This window comes from Sitodiplosis mosellana, unplaced genomic scaffold (genome assembly GCF_009176505.1).
Source record: "Sitodiplosis mosellana isolate CC-2019 unplaced genomic scaffold, AAFC_SMos_1.0 Smas_scaffold_1, whole genome shotgun sequence".
NCBI classification, from domain to species: Eukaryota; Metazoa; Arthropoda; class Insecta; order Diptera; family Cecidomyiidae; genus Sitodiplosis; species Sitodiplosis mosellana.
In genome coordinates this window covers 19348279-19371431 of record NW_022595244.1, presented here as the reverse complement: position 1 = coordinate 19371431, position 23153 = coordinate 19348279, and the positions used below count along the sequence as shown (strand labels likewise).

The following is a 23153-nucleotide window of genomic DNA, read 5'->3' as shown; positions in this document are numbered from 1 at the left end:
CATCATGCATATTATCTCCTTCAATTCCTTTGGAAAATGAAGAAATAACATGTTTTTCGCCGAATATGATCTGTGTGTTTTATGAAAAATAAATTCGATGCCACACATCAAAATGTATGAAAGCAATAAATTTATATGTTTGTCGCAACTTTTAGACAAAGTGTGTGGCAACAGAACGCAATGCATATTTCATTGGATATGGGGCGTACCGCCACTGTCGACGGCGAAACCAACGTGAGAAGAAGAGGAAAAAAGTCGCATGACGCTAATTTTTATCGTTGATGAGTTTAATGTTATCACAAAACGTTGAATGAGTTTTTAGCGGAAACCGTACATATTTTCAGCAATAAAAAGTATTTTTTGCATTTTGTTTTGGCAACAACGTCATGACTATGAGCGTGTAGGAGATAACCACGGAAACCGCCACATTGAAATGCGTGTAGCTTGCTCTTGCAACGCATCCATATTCTTTCTCTCATTTGCGAATAGCAGGAGCCTCATCAGCGACTGACGGTGTTTGTAGTTTTTCTTTGCAAGTAGAAAATGTGAAAAGTTTTCAACGTTGCGTTAAACACACGGCAAAAAAAACTTTATGCGTAGATCAATCTTCAAACTGACTGTGCACATTGTGTGTACCATTTTAATGTTTTATTCGAGAGTCTGCCTTCCAAGATTCCGTTAAACTTGTCTGTGACCGGTTTTTGCTACCTGTTTTTGTGGCTTTGCTTCTACGGTACATTTTTCTTCTTCTCTTTTTTCTCACCGATACATACATGCATGGCCAGAAAAAGAAATCCCAAATTTGAATGTTTCACCCAAATTGTGTAACACATAGCACAAACAAAACACACACACACACATAGTTAATGTAGACGTGAAGGACATAAAACTTGATGACAACACTTTTGTTTATATTATGTCATTTTGATTTATTACGAACATTAGATTTCTTGCAGTCATTTTCAGAGTTGCTCTATCTTGGCAACACTGTGCGGCAACTGCTGTTTTGTGCTCTGTTACCATTGGGTCGCTTGAAATTTCGAATGTCTTACATGATGATATGTGGTGCAATTTACAGTTGAAAAATGTACGAAAGTTGAGATGTGAGCGAAAGAAGACGCTTTGGCATCAACTTCAATATATAGGTTTTTGTGTCAATTGACATTTTTACTTTCACCACAAATTATTATACGCGCACAGCAAAAGCACATACTACGGATTATGCAAATAGTTCGCTGGATTTCAATAAATTAGATTAAGTTTGTGTTTCATGGGCTTTAGTTCTTTTTTTTCTCTTTCCGGTGGATTTGATATAATAATTCATCCGAGTGTCACATTTCATCGGAAAACATTCCAGCACTAAAATACTCGTTAAATTCCATAGTAATCCCGCGTAAAACACTGAAATTGAATTACGGTTTTTTTTTCTCGTCTGTTTATTTGCAGAACGGTTGATAGGCTGTGGTCGATTACAGAGGATCTAAATATCTTGTACAAGGAAAATTGGACTCGGCTGGCAGCGAAAGAAGTTCAACAATTTCAGGTAAGCGATATCATTAATTTACCATTTTCACTAGCTCCATTCCAACAAAGCAAATGAATTTTTACGACTTTCTGCTGCGTCTATCGTGTATCGCCACACATTTTTATCATTTCATCAAATGGCATTCCATGTAACCTTGATGCGTTTGCCACAAAGAAAAAAGTTCCAATTGTCTTGGAAAACTGTTTGAGAAGTCAACCTGAAATCGGATTTTACGATTGGCTATGAATTTTATACCCCTGACCCTCCAATATCGTCAATTTGGACAACGGTATAAAAAATGTATATGTGTTGACAGATTGTTTAAGAAGGTGAAAAAAGTTTTATTGTTATTTTCGATGATAACAAAAACAGAAAACTTTCTACATAAGGACATAAGTAGCTTTGCGTTTTGTTTCTCTCGAGTTATTCCATCGAAAAACAAATATCCCATCAATCGAAATCGATTCGATGCCAAACCGAAACGCGCACACACACACACAAATACACTCACCCACAAACAGAGTATAAGCCTTCGAGGTTTTCGCCAATTCGTATTTCGATTAAAGTTTTACTTCCAAGCGAACGAACCGGAGAAAGAGGTTCATAAAATTGATCGGAAACAAAGTGGAAAAAGTTTTCATTACAGCAAAATCATTAGTTTTCATTGCGAGTTGCTGACGAGTTTGGATTCGGTTTGTGAAGTTGTTTAACGGTTAAAGTGGCCACAATTCACCGTATTTACTTATTGCGAATGTAATATAAATGAAGATACACTCGTTGGCCATCAATCGCACAAACTTTTTCTCTTTTCCCCTTTTCACGTTTTCCTTTTTGTCTTGCTGAATGGAAATTCTCTTTCAATCAAAGTGCTCATCTTTTTCTTCTGCACCTATAAACAGCGTACAAACTATGCCATTAATTTTCTTCGGGGAATTTGCAGCACAATCATCAGAAACTTTTAAATACGAATAGTTTTATTTTTGTTGTTTCTGTTGGAATCATGTGTGAAAATGGCCATCAAAAGATGGTCACATGTATGTGGTGTGTGTGTGTGTGTGTGTGTTGGTCAGAAGTGCTTCCGTTCAATCCTTTCGTTCTCGTCTCACAATGCGCTCAACCAACCGATAGTCGAGTTTGCACCAATTGCAATTCCATAAAAGTAACAAGCGTATTCACAACTTTTAAATGCAATCTCAAACAAAATTAATGCCAGAAAATTTCATTTTGCTCATCAGTTCGTTTGCAAGTAATTAAGGAATTGTTTGCGTATGTATGTCTTTGTGTTGGCTATTTTCAAAGAAATTTCAACATTTTGGCTTAATCACACCGAAAGAAAAATATGCAACGTTTCCGTTGGAATTCATTCTAAATGTGAACATGGCACAAAACTTACTCATTTTAACTTTTTTTTGTTTTAGTTTAAAATGATGATTGATGGTTGCTGTGTGCGTGTGCGTTTTTATTTCTGCATGAATTCAAGTAAAATTTTATAATGATGCTACTTTCAAGCCATTTTGAATGAAAAATGCGCCCGCTCCACATTTTATTCACAGCGGGATTGAGCATACGCCTCACATACACAAAAAAAATCAACCGAATACGAAGGCGTCGTAATTCGTGCAAACATTTTGCGCCATCATTTTTGCGCCCGTTCGCTCATGCTTCGCCATTGTTTGTGATTATTCATGGTGACAATGTCACACAACTTATGGAATAATGATCAAAAATTATACCAACATTATTCCATTGTTATGCCACTTTTATGCGATGCATGTGTTTTTTTGTTGTGGTTAACCGTCTTACGCGTGTACGTGCTCTTACGACGACATTGTGGTCTCTTGGATTGTTGCTCACAAGACGATAGCACATGTGTGCGGCGTGAGATGACGACGAAGGCGAATGCGAATGCGATGGCGCGCATTTACTTTTTGATGTGAATTTCTTTTATGGAACAGCTCTTAGCTTGCTTATTATTTTTACAACACTCCAAAAATAGCAAAATAAGGAGTTTTCCTTCTGGTTGGACGTTTGATCTGTTCGCAGTCAATTCCATGAAGAAAATAAATAAGAGAAGACGAGAAAAAAAAATGAAACACTGAATCTCATAAAGCAGCAAATGTGGAGAACTTCCGTAAAGATGGTTGATTTATTCATGAAAATCCATAAAAAAGCATTCCAAACGGAAATCGGATAGCTACTACCAGGCGAATTTGACGAATGCGGCAGAAAAAGCACCACACACACACACCATACTCCATGCACACTGTTTTATTCACATAATATTTTCCCTCTGTTTTGCTTTCGGCTTTATTTATTTGGAAATTCCACTTTTTCTGCCATCATTTGCATCTTTTTGTTGTATATTTATTTCCTCTGTTCGCTCTTTTTCTGTGTGTGTATTCACACCAATGCAGGATATGCTTCTGCGCTCAGTGCGAGCCACGAAGATTCAACAAACTGGCATCCAACCATCAATAAAACCGCATAAATGGACCTATGCATCGGCATTATTGTATTCAATCACACTAATAACTACAATTGGTGAGTATTCTTCCTGTATTCCTTTTCATTTTTTTTTTTTGTTGCTAGCGATTTCCGAGTCGCATTTTACGATCGGCCATTTTCATAAAATTGTGAAAAATTACACAACAATCAGTAGGTGACTTTTCAAATAAACAAATATTGAACATATGGCATCCGAATTTCAATATCACACACGATTATATTAGTTCCAAAGTGATAATATCAAATATAAATTATTTACTACTGTGAACGAATATTTATATTTTTTGGCAAACTGTTGACATTCCAAGGAAATGTTTATGAGAAATTTCAAAGTAGTCAAATGTGTGAATGAAGATTAATATCGAGCGAAAAAAAAATCGAATGCAATGAATTGGATTTCCGAAGAAATCCCATCTCTTGATGCCATCGCACATATAAAGAACTTCAAACACTCAGTGTGATCAAAGTCTTATGAAAAACACTGGACTTTAGTGCATTGCTTTATTTTTGTAGTTTAAATGAATTTACGCGGAAACGATTCAATCGGAATTAATGTCGCTTTCGTCATACTTCTGATGATTTCTATGAATCAGAATCCCTTTGAAATAATTCATGGTAGTGCAGGAATGACAAAAATAGAATGATTTCCATTCAACTCCAGGAATTTTGTGAATAAAACCGAAAAAGCTGTCATTTGAATGAGTTTGTGTATTTTTGGAATCGAAACTGGACCATATATCGTTGATTTCTGGCACAAAATCAGTACACAATTACCGAATACAATCGCCAAACATTCAGGAAACCGTTGAGCGACAAAATGTTGATTGAGCTTTTTCATCAAGCACATGACACGATTTCTTAGATAGCGTTAACGTATTCAGATGGGTTTGCTGCATGTAATGTTCATCTCATTTCGGTTTGAATGCTCAAATCCTTTCTTTGTTAGCACAGCTTCTCTGTGCGATCGTTACTTGTTCGAATAGCAGCAACGTGTCGGTACACACCCACATGCAAAGCGGGAAGAACAGATACAGAGACTGTTCCGACCACATTAGGTTTGTGTTTGTGTGTGAAGTGAGTAAACAAAAACTTGAGAGGGAATTGAGTCACGCGGGCCAACGAACCAGAATGCGATCCACAGACAACGCAGAGTATTAAAGCTTTTCCTCTTCTCTCTGTTTTTTTTAATACAAAAGCCAACACTCAAAAGCCATTTACACCGAATGAAAACTATGGGATGAAAGGCGCATTTTGTGTTCGTCGTATGTATGTGATATTGGGATCATTGCATACATTCTGGATCCATGCAATTATCTAGGCTTAAATAAAAAAAAAAGAACTTTTCTTTTATGCAATGTAGAAGGAAGAGCGAAAGAGGAAGAGGGAGAGAGATCCATTTCGAATAAACAAAACATAAAGAAGCGATGAGGAGAGAGAAAGAGAGAAAGAGAGAAAAAATGAAATGAGTTTGATTTTATGTAAACTAATGGATACAACGCTCCAACCACATGTGCATATTCAAACGTTGGAAAAGGATTGGGAAGCTATTTTCATTGAGACTTTTGCAGTGGATGTGTAGTTTTTTTTTCTATTTGTCGCAGTACCTCTCACTCCGTATCTAGTGAAAAATGTATTTTTGTGCAAAAATTCGTACGATGGATGTCTCCATTCGAATCGTAATGAAAGGCTGTTATGCGTTGACTCTCGACTGAATGAAGGAGAACACTGCAAATCGTTTTCAGCTTGAACGCGGTCTTTTCTTTGCACGCATCGTTCGCGAGTCGACTGGTTTCGCTTCTTTTATTCCTCATTTTATTCGCGAATGAATGGGAGAAATGACGGCAAAAACAATTTTATGTGATGACAAAAAGATAAAGAAACGCTTAAATTAACTACTTTATTCTGCTCATTCCGCCCTCAAATAAAGAGGCTGTATGAATTAAGGCCTCATTTCACATTGGCCTTCTATTCATTCCGCATTTATGCAGTTTTCATTCTTGCCGCCACGCGCATCATTCAACAAAACTCCATGCACCGAGTTTATTTAATGCCAATCTATTTTGAATTTATTTTTTTCCTTCGGTCGCGCACTCGTCCACCACCCGCGCTTCTGATGCATTTTTTCTCTGTATGTTCACAATTTTATGTGCTGATAGCTCCCATCCATGATCTAGACAGTGGAGTAAATGGCCGCGAGGATTTTTCATCGCAAGGATGCGTTAATATTGTTTGGTTCGCGCTGTCACTCGATACACTTTGCCTCTCTCTTGCATGTTCTCACTTTGCGTTTCCGCTTTGCCTTTTGTTTGTGATAATTGGTATATGTTTGTTCAGTCACACGCGGGCCAAGCTTGGGCGCTCGAACACGAGATGTTCGCCGAGAACATTGACACTTTAGAATCGTGGCTGCTGTTGTTGTATGGTCATTGTTGCTGCGCACTCGCCAACAACATACACAGTTCCGCACATCGTATCACAAATTAAAAATAGAAGTAGAAAAAAATGCCATTTATTCAAACATTTCGTTCCGTCCGACTAGCTGTTACGGCTCACAAGTTGGTGTTGGTTCTGCATTGCATTTCCGACTGTATCGCAAAACTCAGATCATTGCAGCATTGAAAATGAATTGCTCTGGAGAATGAAAAAAAAAGAATAATTGGAATGCTCACCATTCGCAATTAGTTTTTCAACAGCTCTATCAAACTGGGTAAATATATTATGAGGAGTTGACAGAAAACGAAAGCCAGTGAGTTGCTTACGGTTCTGTCGCTTTCAAATTCCCTTAATTTGGTCAAACATAAAAAATGGAATTTATTACTGAAGCTACTTTTCTCATAATTTGTATGGAACTATTATTGGACTCCTTCGTTGCTATAATTTTTTTCTAACGTGAATAATAAGAAATGGCAAACCGTTATATGCTAATTAGAGAGAAAACTTTGAAAAGCGGATGCTAATTACACAGCTCAAAATGTTGAAATTAAATGGTCACATTTCATTTTGTTCTTCTTCTATTACTCATTACAAGCTTATTCAAGCCAGAAAAAATCGATCAGAAATACTCGCTTCATAATTGGCAGAAATTCAGTTCGGTTGCCATGACATAAAAACTCTAAAAAACGTTTGATTTTGATCCAGTTAACATACCCATTATGCACTCTGCTTCGATTATGGTGTACCAATTCAACGTAGTCATCATTTGAGATTGAACGATTCAATGTAATGGAGATATTGAAATCTGATCTCTGAATTCCTTTCTAGTAGCCGAATCAACAATCTCAATCCATGATTGAACAGAAAAAAAATCGCATTCAATGGTGTAGGTATGTGCGCAGTGCACAAAAGTTGGTAGAAAATGCAAATATTTGCTTATGTCTGACCGCACATTCGCCCAGTCATCAATATTTCAAACTGAATAAAATTGATGAACGCTTGCGGCAACATATTCTGCTGCTTACGCTTTCCACTTCCATTTTTTTTCTAGAAGAAGCAGAGAAAAAAATGCTCACCAAACATAAGAAGAATGTTGTTTTCATTTTGATCTCTGCTTCGGAAAGTTAATCGTCCCTTATATTTGCAGAAATACGTTTACAAATTCTAAAAATGGATATGTTGAACTTTTGAAATGTTAAAAGCTTTTCGTTGAATTCATTGTTTAAGCTCAAATTTTTGATTGAATGTTCAAAATATTGTGTAGAATTGTTCTTGCGTGAATATAGAATATATATTGATGGCTCATTATGGTGAATATGGATTTCCATCAATTATTATTCAATTTCATGCATATAGTACATTAGTAATGTTGTGCTGCAACTACTGTTCTAACGCAAAAATTCAAAGATAACATGGAAATATTGCCAATGCCTAACCGAACGTGCAAATGCGTGCAAATACGACAAACGAATGCTAGAAGATGTATGCGTATTTGCCAGTCTTATTCGTGCTCAGCAAGCACTGCTCACTACGAACGAGACGAAGCAACATGAAAACAACAACAATAACATAGAGAATCGCTATGCAAATGCTTGCAAATGGACGTGAATACGGCAAATACGTCAAGTCGTTCTTTCCCCTAGGCTGCAACTACTGCTCTAACGCAAAAATCCAAGAAGAAACCATTCAGGAGCTTAAATCATCCGAGCTATTTTGCTTTAATGTTGAACAAATATGTATGAAAATTGTCGTGTAAACGAGGTTCCTATATGCTTCGTTACATCACAACACCATTCATAACGTACAAATCTTACAAAGATCTAGATGGCGCTGTTGACGTTTTAAAGAAAAAAATTGCAAAATGACAAATACAATATAACACTTGTCAACCACAATTTGTGCTGATTTTACAACATTCGAAAACATAATATGTGTTCATCTGTCGAACATTTTCCATACGTATATTGTTCGAACTTCGAAGTCAAATAGAAAAATGCAATTTTATCCGAGGTTGTTATGTTACTGTTCATTGTGTAGTAAAGAGACGATGGTTTGGGAAAAACTTTCCAATGAATGCAATCGAGCAGAAGGGAAAATATGCACATAAAAGCAATTCCAATTTGCCTAGCAACTGACCGTACAGCTGACGTACAACAAATGGAAACAATGAACCCGATTCGATCGAGATGTGAAGCAAGTGAACAGGAAAAAAAGCGGTTACATTGAATTTTTAAGTTATGTCTATTTGCATGTCAAATAGAATCTTTTTACGTAGACACACACACTTCCATCTCAACAGCTACATCTTGGTTGGTTTGTTCAACAACTGCTATTGCGTTGTATTTGATTTGAAATTGTCTTCGAGCGAGAAGAAACTGAATGGAATTGTGTTCCACTTGCAAAAAAAATCACTTAATCTTTGTTTGTTCCTCCTGTTTCCTTCGGGTTTTTTTCTTATTCTGTCTCCAAATTACGAATTTCGATTCTATCTGTTTTCCACCGACCAATGAATGCAGCTTCTCAGCAAAGTTCCTTCCTGCATTCATTTCTCAACATGTTCGCACCATTTGACATCAAATGCATTAGAGCTTCTGAAAATGGGTGCAATGACCAAGGTATACCTTTTACAGGAAAGCCCAATAATCCTATTTACTTGAATCACTCACATGACACTTCATCACTCATGCACATTTGGATCGAGTCACTTGCATCAACAAGTAAAAATCCAATTCTATGTTTTTAATGAAGACTTCCTGAGTAGAATCAGGTCAAAAACAGAGATGCAGTTTATTAAAATAATAAACATACCGCACTTGACACGTATATAAATAATGAATTTCAAACCTTTTACGTGTGCTTACATCAAGTGAAACAATGTGTGAATTTGTGTAAATTTAATGGAAGCTGTCTTTTAATTTAGATCAGAAGGGATAATCTCACATACCTAATGGTTGCACCTTACACGAAAACCACAATTGAACCTGTGCTTATTCCATCGAATTCGTTACGATTTCCCCCAAATCACGTACACAACTCTCTCGAACGTCGAAAATAATGCCAATGCATGGCTTGATACGTTTTAAAGTAAGCAAGAACAAACATTATTGTGTATGTTAACATAATGGCAACGTTGAATACATCGATACTAGACGTCAAAATAACATTCAATGCTTCGGCAATTCCATTCATAATAGGTCGAAAGTGCAAAATGTCAAAATGTTGCATCGCACCATAACAGTACATACTAACTGTTTGCTACGTAGTTGCATTTTCTTGAGGAGATTTTTTTTTTCATTGACCGCATACACCATACAGCATGCATAAATGGAACATTTACCGAATAACATCACATATACTTTGCACACATACGAGTGAATGAATAAGCCGTTCAGTTTTTGTGTTGGTTTAAGTGAAATTTGTAAGCTTATGGTAACACAATTATTTTCACCATTTTCCATCGTGAATCTCAATCAATACGTTTCAATCCGTTGCTGTAATATCACACAATGAATAAACATGATGGGAAAATGTGTTGAATATTCTCTACGCTTATAACTAATGGAATTTTTTGAATGATGCTTTTAAAAATAGAATTGAAATTTCTCTGGAAAGTGGCATTTAACTAAAGAGCGGAAATCTTTTTTACTCACTCCAATCCCCATCGACAAAATATGAAAACCGATTTAATGATGTTGGTAAAAATGATGTTAACAGTTTCAAGTTCAAAAAAAGAATTGATGCAAATGATCACGCCGTATGCCTAACGAATCCACACATCCCATGCGGTGAACTTCATCAATTTATTCGCTGTCGCTGAAAATCACTGACATTATTCTTAATCGTGTGACAAAAATGGATCGCAAGTCATTTTATACAAAAATCCTGATGGATTTAAATGCACACAACAGAAGAGCAGAAAAAGTGTTGTGCGACAGAGAGAAAAAAGTGAAAAATTATGTAGCATGTGCACCAGTGCACGGCATAAGGTTTCGAGGTTTTTTTTTTAACATTGACGGGGTGACGATAAGCAAGTGCTACACATATGGAATATCACAGCTGGTGCCGACGGTGGCTGTGAGATGCTAAATTTGGCACCAAACGATTCAGACAATTGAGTTGAAAGAAAATGCTACCGCTGAGATTTTTCGGTCGTTAAACCACCGACATGATGAATGCACACGCGAAAAACCGTCTACTCCCAAAACAAATCCATATAGAACAACAAACGCTCCATTCATGGGTTTCTCTCTCTCTCTCTCTCTCTCTCTCTCTCGTTCGCTCACTAATGCGACAAAATAGAGAAAAATGATACACACACAGAATTGTGTGCAGTTTCTTTGCCAGATATTTCGTCACATACCGCGAAACGGGGTGTTTATGTTTGCTTCGTCAGTTTACCACACGTTTTGCTTCTTCTTTCCGTCGATGATGTTCTGAATATTGTCGTCTGAGTTAAATTTATCATGGTTTGTGTGCATATGTTACGCCAATAATCGGTGTTACATGGCAATGTATATTTTGGTTTTTACCTCAACCGGCTCCAATCAAATGGCTTGGGTGTTTTGGGACGCACTTTTTTCCACTTTCTCACGAAGCATATCTAATAACCGTTTGACGACTGATCTCATGCATGTTACTCAATAGGATAACGCAAAAGATTGTCTTTTTTCTCTCTCGTTGACTAAGCTCAAAGGCAATGCCCAATTTCCCAACCACCATATATCACATTGTGAATATTGGCAAATAACTCCTGACTCCAGCAGATTTGATTTTGGCAAATTTCTGTTTTTACCCTATTTATTTTGGCTCGATTCATTTTTGTCGTCATGGCTAATTTATATTGGGTCCACGTAAACGAAAATTGGATTACGACTTCGACGACATCGACGATGACGATAATTCTTTTTGATTCTGTCTGCGGCAAAGCTATTTACAAAATGACACTCGACAAATTCGCTTTTATTATTCATTCAAAATGCAGAAATAAGCAATAATTGCATATTCATTTTATCTTTAGCTCTTTCTCCCCATTGGCTTCGTATGTGTAATTAAAAGATCCATTGACATTGAATCATGACTGTTCATTGAGCGCTGAGAATGAAACAGAGTCAAATGCGGTGGGTGTGAGAAAATGTGGCCTGATGCGGCAAAAGCGATGTATGTTGTCACATAAGGCCAATAATTATAGAGAAACGATGTCTGGGATAAAAGACTTAAGTTAATGTCATTATATCAATCCATACTTTGTGAGTGTGTGTCGTTTTGTGTGCATGCAATGGATGCGCGTTCGTGACTTGAAGTATATCGCTGGGTACGTTTATGTTTAGCACGATTCAACTCGAAAAGAGTGTTATAAGTGCGTGCATCAAAAGCCACATTTCCAGCCACTTGGACGACGAAACAACGATCGTCGAGTCGTTTTTTTCGAAAATGTGCAAGGAATTTGTAAGTACATAGCTTTTTGAAACAAAGTTCTCATAAGCCGTTTTGCTCGAATCCTAAATACTCACCCTCTATCTCTTTCTCTCGTCGCACATGATTTACTCTCGCAGCAATTTTATGAATATGATTTTCGCTTAAACACAAAGTGAAAATCACTTTCAACTTTCTTTGTTCATGCTCTGATGGTAGCAATGTAGCCCAGCAACTTAGAGCACCAATACTGGAAATAACTTTGAAAAATGATTCAAGTGTTTATTCGATACTTGGGCTCTTATTTTTGAACGATATTGACTGAAGCGACACAACTCTTTCATCTCATTAACATTCATTTTCCCATAGGGGAAAAAAAATGCCAGAGAAACGTTTGGCAATTCAAACTTATTTTCGTATTTTCGCTCTTGAAGATGAAACAAAAAAGAGAGAAAATTATGAATTGCTTCATTCACGTTATGAAACACCCTTTAACAACAAACAAATAAAACTGAAAATTCGCTTGCAGGAAAATTGGAGCAGAAACTTTTTTTTTAACATGAAATATCGCTTGTTATAGCCAAACAACAAGTGTGCAAACAAAAATTTTACCGTATTTAGTATTCAAATTTATGCTCAAACACATGGGTGGTGTTTTCGATGAGTATACATATGACGCAATTTATGAAATTCATTTTATAACACAGGATATACCCTGGCAAAACTATCGAAAAATGGATACAGTTGGTAAATATTATTCAGAGAGAGAAAGTTTTTCTCACATGAATAAAAAGGATAAAATCGTATGTAATTTCATTTAGTTTTGCCAATTGTACGGAATTCCATAATACAAAAATCGAATATTCCGGAAAACGAAATTCAAATGAGAGACACTTCATAGATGACAAAGATTTTGCCACGTTTCACTTGAGCGTCTTTGATTAATGCAAAATGCGAAAGCAAAACAAGTATAAAAAAGCAAAAAAAAAAAAACTCGATGCATATGGTTGGTAAAGTATGGGAACAGATGACACAAGAGTACAATTGGCTAAACAAAGGATTTTGTTCGGTTGACTTTATCTCTAAACTGAAATTCACTGTCAGTGTATACGCTCGATGTGGCTTCATCAAACTGGCAGTCACAACACGAGCAGTGGCAGCAGCAGCAGCAAAAAAAAAGCTGTCTTCTGTGTCAAGAAACAAAAAGCTAGACAAGACGAAAAACATTAGCCGATGAATGAAAAAGTTGGTGGCCATGGTGATGAATGGAGCGTATTTTTTGTTGCTCTTCGTCTGTTTTTTTTTTCGCTATCAAAAGTTAATGTTTGCATGTGTGCGGTTGTCAAAAGCAGATTTTATTCAAATAATGTGTTCTGAATATACACTATGCGGCCTGGAGACATCATTGTCTTTTCATATAAAGTCAACGCTTGCTTTTATGGCTACTTTTAGCGGATATTGCTCATTGTAGTTTTTGGTCAACAGTTGAGATGCATTTAATGAAATAAGTTTAGCGCCGAAAAAAAAGTTTCCCTTTATTGCCATGTCAACACAAGCATTACGACGGCCCATGTGTCTCTCGGCCGACCGACAGAACCATACTCATTTCTCGGCGAGTGACAGGCAGTGGGTCTGACCATTTTATGGGACGTTTTTCACAATGGCTATCTAAACATAGGCTTATGAATACGAAATTCTCGTTTTTCTAACAACAATCCCAATGGTCATTTGAGATTTGTTTCGCGTAGTAAATGCTCGGATGGCGACACAAAATACGTTTTCTATTCAGGTGCACATTATTCGGGAATGAATGGCAAAACTAAATGAAACGACAACAAAAGAGACTTGTCCCTTTGAACTTATGATTTGTGTACGACAAATGCAAAAAAAAAAAACAATCCAATTTTTTATCAACTGACATACACCACAAACGCTTGCATAAACGCACAAAAAGCAGTGCCGGCATTGTCAAAGCAAAATAAATAAATATCATGGCGATAACAAAGACACCGAAATGCATTTTATGGCAACGAGAAAAAAAGAACTGTCAAAATAGTATGAGAGTGAGTGAGAGAGAAAATTTCAAAATGGGAAAAAGTTGAATCCAACAAGGGAATAAAAAAACACGAACCAAGCATCAAAAGAATGAATGTTTGAACATTGGGGATGCAGACGAACACTTGCTGTGCGACGAATTCAAGCACGTTTACAAAGTTTGTGTTTGTTTTGTATGTCGTCCATGTGTACAAAAGAGATCACAAAAACACACAAAAAAAAACCGACGCTGAAATAAATGTAAGCGAATAGTGATGAAAAATTGTATGCGCTCAAACACAACGGCGCGCTACAAAATGAACAAACGAACGAACGAAGAAATAATACAGAAAACTTTTCAAATTATTTTGCAAGACGTTAAATAATGCTTTTTCACAGTGTAGCACCACCTTCTTCTCCGATACAGAAAGAAACTATGAATCTGTCGTGCTATGCAGAAGAAAAAAAAAACACTATTTCTTTGAATTCTCTTGAGCACTTCATTTAGAATCATAAAAAATGGCTGTGAATCCACAACGTCAAAGTAAATACATCGGACAAATTTTCTAGTTTAGCGTGAAAAGCACTAAAAACGTGACAAATAATTGTATTTGCAACATGAAGCGACGCGTCCATTTAGTACATGTCTTCAGCTTCTTTCTATTAACCAATTTCATTGCATAAAAAGAAATCAGGTTTAAGAAAAGCAATTTCTGGCGTTGATTTGCTGCATTCGTACTAACGATTAGTTTGTTTCAATACAGACACAATGATAATGTTTCAGTGGATGCTATTTAATACACACACTCTGTGTGTTTTTCAGTCATTTGAAATGGCTGCCGTTGATCCATTGTAAACGAGCCCCAAATCGTGTGAACAGTCTCAAGTGGATGGTGTCAAAAGAGAAATGCTGAAATGACATCGTGACAAACAGCGTGCGCATTGCATTGTTTACATTTCGCGAGTGCACAATTCTAGCGTTCGTTTTTTGCATGAAAAACAGCTCGCGTTGCTCGGCTCACAAGTCAAACAATAATGACGAATAAATAATATCATTAACCGAATTATTCGCGTGACAACAATGGTGCATTACTCTCTGTAACGAATCAATATTATTCTTTGGCATTTGGTAACATCGTTGCAAGTACTAACAGCATTTTGTCTAACAAGTTTTGTTTGGCATTTTGCACATCTTCATTTCGGCATTCGTAGCGAATTTCCTCTCGTTCACACAATGTGCAGTTTTTCGAATGAGATTTCAGTACGACACTGGGAATTCGTTGCAACGGCATAAATATTAAAAACCCAAAGAGTTTGAGCTTGACGAAATGCAACGACAGCAGCGAACAATGGAGCTAGCACAATGCGCGCACACACACATCCAGTTCAAGCCACACGGGTTGCATGTGAATCAAAATGCAGCGTGATGTCTGTACGCTTTATAAATATTTATTTTTATTGCGACATTGTACAAAACCAGCGTTGGAAAATGTGCAGCGTGTTGCACTCTCTTTGCCCATACTTATTTTACATACAAAGTAGCTCCTAATGAAGTGACAATGAAAATGCCAAGCCGACTTATGCATCTTTCGGCTGCGCTTCCCTTCCAAAAGAATTCATTTTTCGTTGCTCACATTTTTGTTGTGTCCATTAAAATTGTGTGTATTCAGCTGTTTCGTCATGAGAAAACGAAATACCATCGCAGAAGAGGCGAAGGGAAAAAACAAAAACGGAACTCGAAACAGTTTGTTAGACTAGGCCATTAAGAAATATAGCGCATTTGTGATGTAATAAAAGTGAATTTAAACTTTGTTCGTGTCGCCCATCAAATTACCCCTCGGAGTAGATTTTATTGAATTTTTCGCTTTCTGCCACTCTAGCTCGTTCGTTCTCATTCTTCTTTTGTTCGGATCGATTGAATTGGATCACGTTTCGAAGAAATAACAAGATATTATTAACGCCAAATTGAAGGGCATTTATATCAATGGTAGACGACAAATTGGTGCACATTTTTGAATTTCAAGTCAAATTGAAGCGTCGAACGAAGTAATTGCTCGCATTCGATTCGTTGTGACTTGGCTCAACTAGGCTTGACTCGACTAGGCTTGGCTTTGGTTTGCTCAGGTGATTTCGGCTTGTTGATGCACGTGTCATAATCAAATCAAGCTCAAAGCGTTATCGATGTCATTGCTTCAACACATGCTCACATTACACATCGAAATCAATACTCGCTTTTCGATATCATCAATGACAACGGCAGCCACAGTAGCAGCGGTGGGAGTGTGCGATAGATCGTTTCGGGTGATAAATGGATTTTGACAGTAATGGAAATGTTATAAGAATTTAGGATGAACGCGCCGACACAGAACAATGAAATGGAAAATTGCACGAAACTCGAAACACCTTTTGCAGTTCGATGTGATGTTTTTGTAAGTGCCATAAAAAGCGCTCTCCCATCGTTTGTGTTAACGATTTTTCTGTCTATTCCGGTGGAAAATCGAGTGCAAAATGCAATAAAAACTTTTGAAAGCAATATCAATTTTCCGCAGCGAGCTAAAGCAAGAGAAAATGATGAGGATTAAGCAAAGCGACAAAAAAAAGAGTGCGCCATATCAAAAGCGGATTGGCATTTGGTTCAACACGGATATATGAGATGAAGACGTTTATTGGTCACGTCGCTTCAATATAAGTGCAATTATGGTGATTGTTGTAGAACATACTGCCATTCGCTATAACACCAGTAATGTTGTGCATCTTCTGCTTGATGCAAATAACAGCGCGCAACATACATTAAATATAGACATCACAAACAAGCATCGCTACCGGAACTTTCGTTTTTCTTTTCACCTCATACAACGTTTGTTGCAGCCACCACACAACACGCAACAACAACTCAAATCGAGCGCACAACACAAATGTCTCTAGCGGAAGTCATCAGCTTAACAAAGCAGAAAGAGATTTTTCCATTCCTCTCTCGTTCTCCATTTTCTCCCTATATTGATGTATGCTTGGTAATAAGTATTTTAAACTAATTTACAGTAACGACACAAATAAAATCACTAGAGGATGCAAAATATGGCAAACAAAACAGCCAACATAAATACTTATTACCAGAGATTATGCCAGAAAGCAAATATGCTGAAGCGATGAAAACAAGACCCGTCCCCGACGATCGCTTTCGAAACGTCTGACGACAGCAGAACAAAAGTCAAGCAACTGCAACAGCATGCTGTTTTATTGTGCATTTTATGTACACAAGTTTATCCCGCCTCCCCTATCGCTCTTCACAGTATTTTACTAACACCGTTCACTTTTATGTTACTCGCTTGCCTTTGTCTTGTTCTTTCTATTTCTATGCTGCGCATTCATTTTAATATCACATTTTAACATTTCCTTCGCTCGAACGACGACAACTTGCTTTGAGATAATTACTGGAACTGGAAAATGATAAAAGTCTGGCTCGAAACCATTGCACATTTTCTAAGAATCAACGTCAGTCTGCGGCCGAATCCATTTAATGAATGCAGCAGCTATTCATCGAAACGAGCTGCAATTTATGCTATTAAATCAAAATATTACTATGGAAAATGTTCGGAAAGTAACTTATCAAACACTTTTATGTAGTATAACTGGAAAGTTGCATGACAAACGAACAACAGGCCACAGATGAAAACAATTACCTATTCAGGCTTGACGTTTATTGTTGGCAAACATAATTTGATAACGTTCAAAGGAAACTCAACCCAAAATTGTCAACAGCACCATTTTAAACTCGTTCCGATGTGATGGCCGCTGTTTAACTGACTCGTGGCGATAAGCAATTTTCCATTCAACCGTTCATACATATTTTTTTGTTGCAAACAAAAATGCGGAAAATGTTAGCGTTTAATGTGGGAAAAGGTTGCAACGACTTTCTTAATTCATTGATTAAATTGCGGATTCAAATGCCTAAAATAGACATCTTTGTGGGTTACCCATTGATGTCGGTCGTTCATTCAATTCCAAATATAGAAGGAAAACTTTTTGGCTGCTTTTCCACCCGCAATGGTGCTGCTTTTTGTTCTGACTAAAATGCCACAGCGTTGTTCAAAACTGTCCAATGATAACCGGAATTAAGACAAAAGGAAGAAAAAAAAACTTTTTACATTTTTTCTCGTCGCCCCATCTTGAAACGAATGAATATATGAGCACAAATTAAACTTCAATTGAAATATGTTTGGTATGGCTTTTTGGTCGAATGAAATTTTTGCGCTCACATTTTCTCGCGATTGAAAAACTTCTTTTCTTCTGCAGTAATATTATTTCCGTTTAGTGTCATTCTTTTCAGTGTTTAATGACATGCATCAATGGAGGAGTATATTCTCTACACTCGCAGAAATTCTATTGCATACCACATATTTTGCGCCCTCACTTCCTCGTTCTCTCTCTCTCTCTCTCTCTCTCTCTCTCTCTCCATCCTCGCCTTTATTTTCATCAACTCATTTCACAACATTTATTTCGTTTCAAACATCTCTTTCGCATAGAAAAAAATACGGATACTGAAAAAAGCGAGAATGAAAGAAAAAAAAGTTGGGCAAAGAACGGCAAAGCGGACGTGTTTTTGTTCAGTTTTATTCTTCGTTCAATTCTATTCTTGTTCACTGATGCTTTTGTTTTCGCTTCCTTTTTGTATTGTTTCTTTATATGTGTGTGTTTCGTTTATTTTTTTTGGCTGCCGCGCTGTTGAGCTTTATTTCAGTTCCTTTTCACGCTTGGCTCATTGTTTTTTCCATTTGCGCGTTCACACGTTTGCTTTGCTCACTCGCTTCCTCGCTCGCTCGCTCGCTCGCCCCATTTCAATTTCTATTAGTCTGATTTAGTCGACACAATGGCGACCGATCGGTATGGCAAAAACCAAATGAAATTGCGAACATCTTCAACAATGGTTCTCATCATTCGATTCTCGAAAATAGACCCTCATTTCATTCGGAAACCGAAGCAAGAAAAAAGTAGCCAACATCGTTGAATTTTTCCAAGTAAATCATTTCAGTTGGTTTCCTTCCCCAAAAAAAACTACCGTTTGCAGCGACAATACCGTAACTTTTGTCTGTGGTCAGTGCTCTAGAAGAACACTCGAATGGAACCAACCACTTCAGGTAGATGAACGTTATGGAGGTGGAGAAAATTATTTGATATTTCTTACGTTCGATGCAATACAACTCAATTATATTTGGGGTGGGTGAGCATTGAGCAAGCACGCGATCGTTCACTTGAAAAGCAAGAAGAAAAACCCAATATCAATAGCAATAACCGTTTACTCGACAAGATTATGAACGATTATTATGGATTTTTATTTGAATTGGCAAAGGTAAAGCGGCACCGTTTATTTTTCTTAGCTGCGCCGTCTTTCGATTATGACCCACTTCTCGTATTTTTTTTTATGAAGCAAATGAAGCAATAAGCAATGAAAAAGCATGTGCAGCAAAACTTTTGCAATGAAAACTTTTTTTTCGCTCACACGCTCACTCGCTTTCTCGTTCGTATTTTTCCTTTTTGCTCGTCATGAGTGAATATATTTTTATGAGTTTTATGGCTGTTCCCGCAAAACATGAATATTGTCTAGTCGTGTCGCGTTTCATTCGCTCCCCCTTCCTCCAACTCCGAACACAGTTTACGAAATCCGGCGTCGACGTTCTTTTATCCCACTGTTCGATTAGAGGATTTCCAAACCGAACACACCTGGAACTCGAACGAAACCAAATGCATTTATCATTTGCATCGTTTAGCATTGGATTCGTCGCAACGTAGTACTCCTCCTCTGGCATACTAACACAGACAATGCGAAACAAGTTGCGAGAACAGAGTAATTTTCAAAATGTCTATTACAAAAGTTTCGCCCAATTCGAAAGAAGAATGGTTGCCCATTTATCATCTACGTTTGCGGCAATGCGTTGAAATTTGGTAAATTAAAAAAACGAGACAAGACGAATATTCCACATAGCATCTTGTCACATTTGTGTGTGCGTATTTGCTGTCTCGCTAAACAAAATGAGTTTTAAGTTACTCTGCGGGAAAAAAAATGATTCAAAGCTAATTTAATAAAGGCAATTTTTGCATGTGCTTGCCGACGGGCGACGCTGTGTGTATTTTGATTCATTTGATGTCATTTAAACTGGATTTTCGAGAATTAAACGTTTAACCATTGGACATTTGTTTATCGCATACCGACAACTGAAACTTGGCGCTGTTTATCAAATGAATCTTCCTAAAGTCAACGGAGAATTTCAAAGAATTTCATCATATTACATTCCGAGCTGCTTGGTATCGTTCAAATGGGGAGCATTTCCATGCGAGTTCACATTCATTGCATTATAATGTTGTACCACAACGCATATCGTGTCTCTGCCAACTTAATTTCAAATTAACTGAATTCCGAGATGGATTTCCATCAAAGCAGTATCCAGTTACCTGTGCTATATTTGAAACGAAAATTACGATGATGCTCAGCATGCTTGGGGCCACGTTGGCTAGTCGTCGTAAACACGATTTGTGAAATACTATTTTATGAGCTATTCACAGTTTGTAATGCCGTCGAAATCCCACCGACTAATTTTATGCTTTTCCGCCATTTCCCAACACGAATGTCACAAAGGTCATCCGAAACGAAACTATATAATTACAAAAAGAATGCAATGAGTGGAAGCGAACATAAGCAGAACAGAGATATTTTCGCTCCCGAGTTATTTGGGTGGCGCCTCAATCTAAATTATTTCTAGTCGTATAAAAATCGTAAAAACAACGAAAGAGTGGAAAAAATTAGGAAAACGGGCGAAAATGATCTGGTGTGTCTAAGACGGCGCTGACTGGATGGCTGAAAGTCACATCCGGCCGAATGATAAAAACTCGGTACAACATGAAATCGCTCCATTATTTTCTGTGGAAATTATAAATTATTCAAACAGAGACAGTAAAAGAGAGATAGAGAGAGAAAAAAAACTTGCGCGGCTGGACTGGCAAGTATGTGAATGTGAAATTATGGCGTTGACTGAAGGTCACAGAGAAAATATTGTCGCCGGAAAAAAAAACGTTTGAATTTGACAGAAAGTTTAGCGCACCGACTCATACACACAGAGAAAGAGAGAGACTAAAAGCTAAGCCAGAAGCATTAGAACGTGGTGGACGTCGCGCATCGCTATCGTCAACAGATGCGCGTACCAAGGGGCGGGCGTGAGTGTATTTGATATTGGTGTGGCATGCGTTGCTAATGCCATTGTCGGCCATAAGATTTTAATATTGGAGATAATCGTAAAAAATAAGAGAGCGCAAATGATGCACATCGGATACACGCACGAAAATTACGTGGCGACACAGCGCATACTTCACGCAACTACATCACGAACAAAACAAAAAACGGGAGAAAGACGCAAGTGAAGGAAGTCGCACAATGTTGAGCATAAAAAGTACTGGATTAATTTATTTCCTTTTCTTTAATCTGCCAAAGAAAAGAGCAAAAGAAATGCCGTAATAGTCGCTTTAAATCATAATGATAATGTACGTAGCTCATAAATGATCGTCTGACGTCTCTTCTCACCAACGCAACCATTTTTAATGAAGAAAAGAAAAATGGACATTTGAAGCAAAAGCAGAAGAAGCAGAGAGAAAAAAAACTCGAAACGAACCAAGAACTTACACAAAAGATACAATCATTCATCATCCGTGTTTAAGTTTTAAATCAACATCATGAACAAATTCCGGTATTGCCAACGAGCACACATGCGCGCACGCGCGCACGCTCACCGACAAGAACGACAAAAAGAGAGAAACTGAAGGAAAATACTGAAGTTGAATAATGAGACACATGAAATGAAAAGTTTGTACAACAAAAGCCCCGCGAGCAAATGAGAATCGGATGAAAAGAGACAAAAATAAATGCTGAAGAAGAAATAAGAGATCGAAGGGGGACTCGAAAAAAAAATAAATTTCAAACACAGATGTTCGCCACGTTGTCCACTTGCCTTGGATTTTGTATTTTATCAATGTTTCCCTTTTTTTTCTCTAACGATTTTCAACTTTTAAACAGCACAACTTGACCATTTTGTCTCTTTTTGTGTGCCATATAATTTGTTTCCAGTATCGTTGTCATGACATTCGTGTCGGTATTTTTTTTTTCTGTTTACGGGAAACTTTTGGATTTTTCCCTACTCCGAGAAAAACAGAGACAGAGCTGATGACATCAGATGACGCACACTAATATATCTACACACACAGTTGGTTTTGATAACCATTATCAAGTTTTTATTAAAATGCCTTGATTACGCCATGTAATTGATAGAAAGTAGAAACGGAATGCGAACAAATATTAATGTTGAGTGTCATTGAGATTCGCATCATGCTTTCGATGCTTCTAACGTTTGCTTTCGTTGGTCGCGTTTTCAATTTTTGCGTTGGATTTTTGCTATTGATGGCCATTTTCATGCAATCCATGCTCTCGTCGCGTTTAATTAAACATTTGCGTGCAGGAGCAGGAGCAGCAGCAGCAGCAACACAAATGGAAAGAGAACTTGAATCACCATAAATGTTTCGTTGAACTTTGTGTGTTGCAGTCTCGGGACACTAATAAAACTAAACCATTGACATAACCGTTGGATTTTACTTCATCTCAAAGTTTGGAATTAATTCGCCGATCCCCTCTAAATTAAGTCCAATCAAGTCAAACAAATCAAAGGGATCATTTGAATGTAATATACTTGGGACTGTGTCTTTTTGTCTCTTCTATTTCTGTAAAAGTTGCTGGCTTTCTCACCTGCAAACTAAAAGCATTTTCTCATTCATTCTGCATCCTTTGCTTCTTTTGCTTTCATCCCATTCTCTCTTCCTCTCTCTCTCTCTCTCTCTCTCTCTCTCTTCGCTGTCTATGCAAATTATTCGACGAGTCGTCATCATCATCAGACCGAAAACAACTTTAACTCAACTATAAAACTGGAACTGCCAAATTGGAACTTTGAAACTGTGCAAACAAACCGAGTTTTCATAATATAATGACTGTTTTAGTTGTGGCTATAGCTTGAAATTTAGTTGCAGAAAAATATTGCACATTTATTTACGATCCAAATTGCTCTCCATCGCTGCTGCAAACGAAAATATTTGCGAACGACAACTTTCCACAAATGCGAACACAAACCTTAATTAGAAACTCTTGATTGCAATGGAAACCGATCGAGAGAGAGAGAGAGAGAGAGAGAGAGAGAGAGAGAGAGAGAGAGAG

The 23153-nt window shown here is 37.3% G+C and overlaps 1 protein-coding gene across 3 annotated transcripts in view; it reads left to right on the top strand.

Moving 5' to 3' along the window:
- The window catches only part of LOC129566482 (TWiK family of potassium channels protein 7-like), a 135826-nt gene that overhangs the window by 87797 nt on the left and 24876 nt on the right, over positions 1-23153 (top strand). For all 3 annotated transcript variants that reach the window (XM_055442472.1, XM_055442453.1, XM_055442463.1), the window contains 2 exons: positions 1447-1543; positions 3940-4066. In XM_055442472.1, the coding sequence (XP_055298447.1) occupies positions 1447-1543; positions 3940-4066 (224 nt within the window). The remainder of the gene's footprint in view (positions 1-1446; positions 1544-3939; positions 4067-23153) is intronic.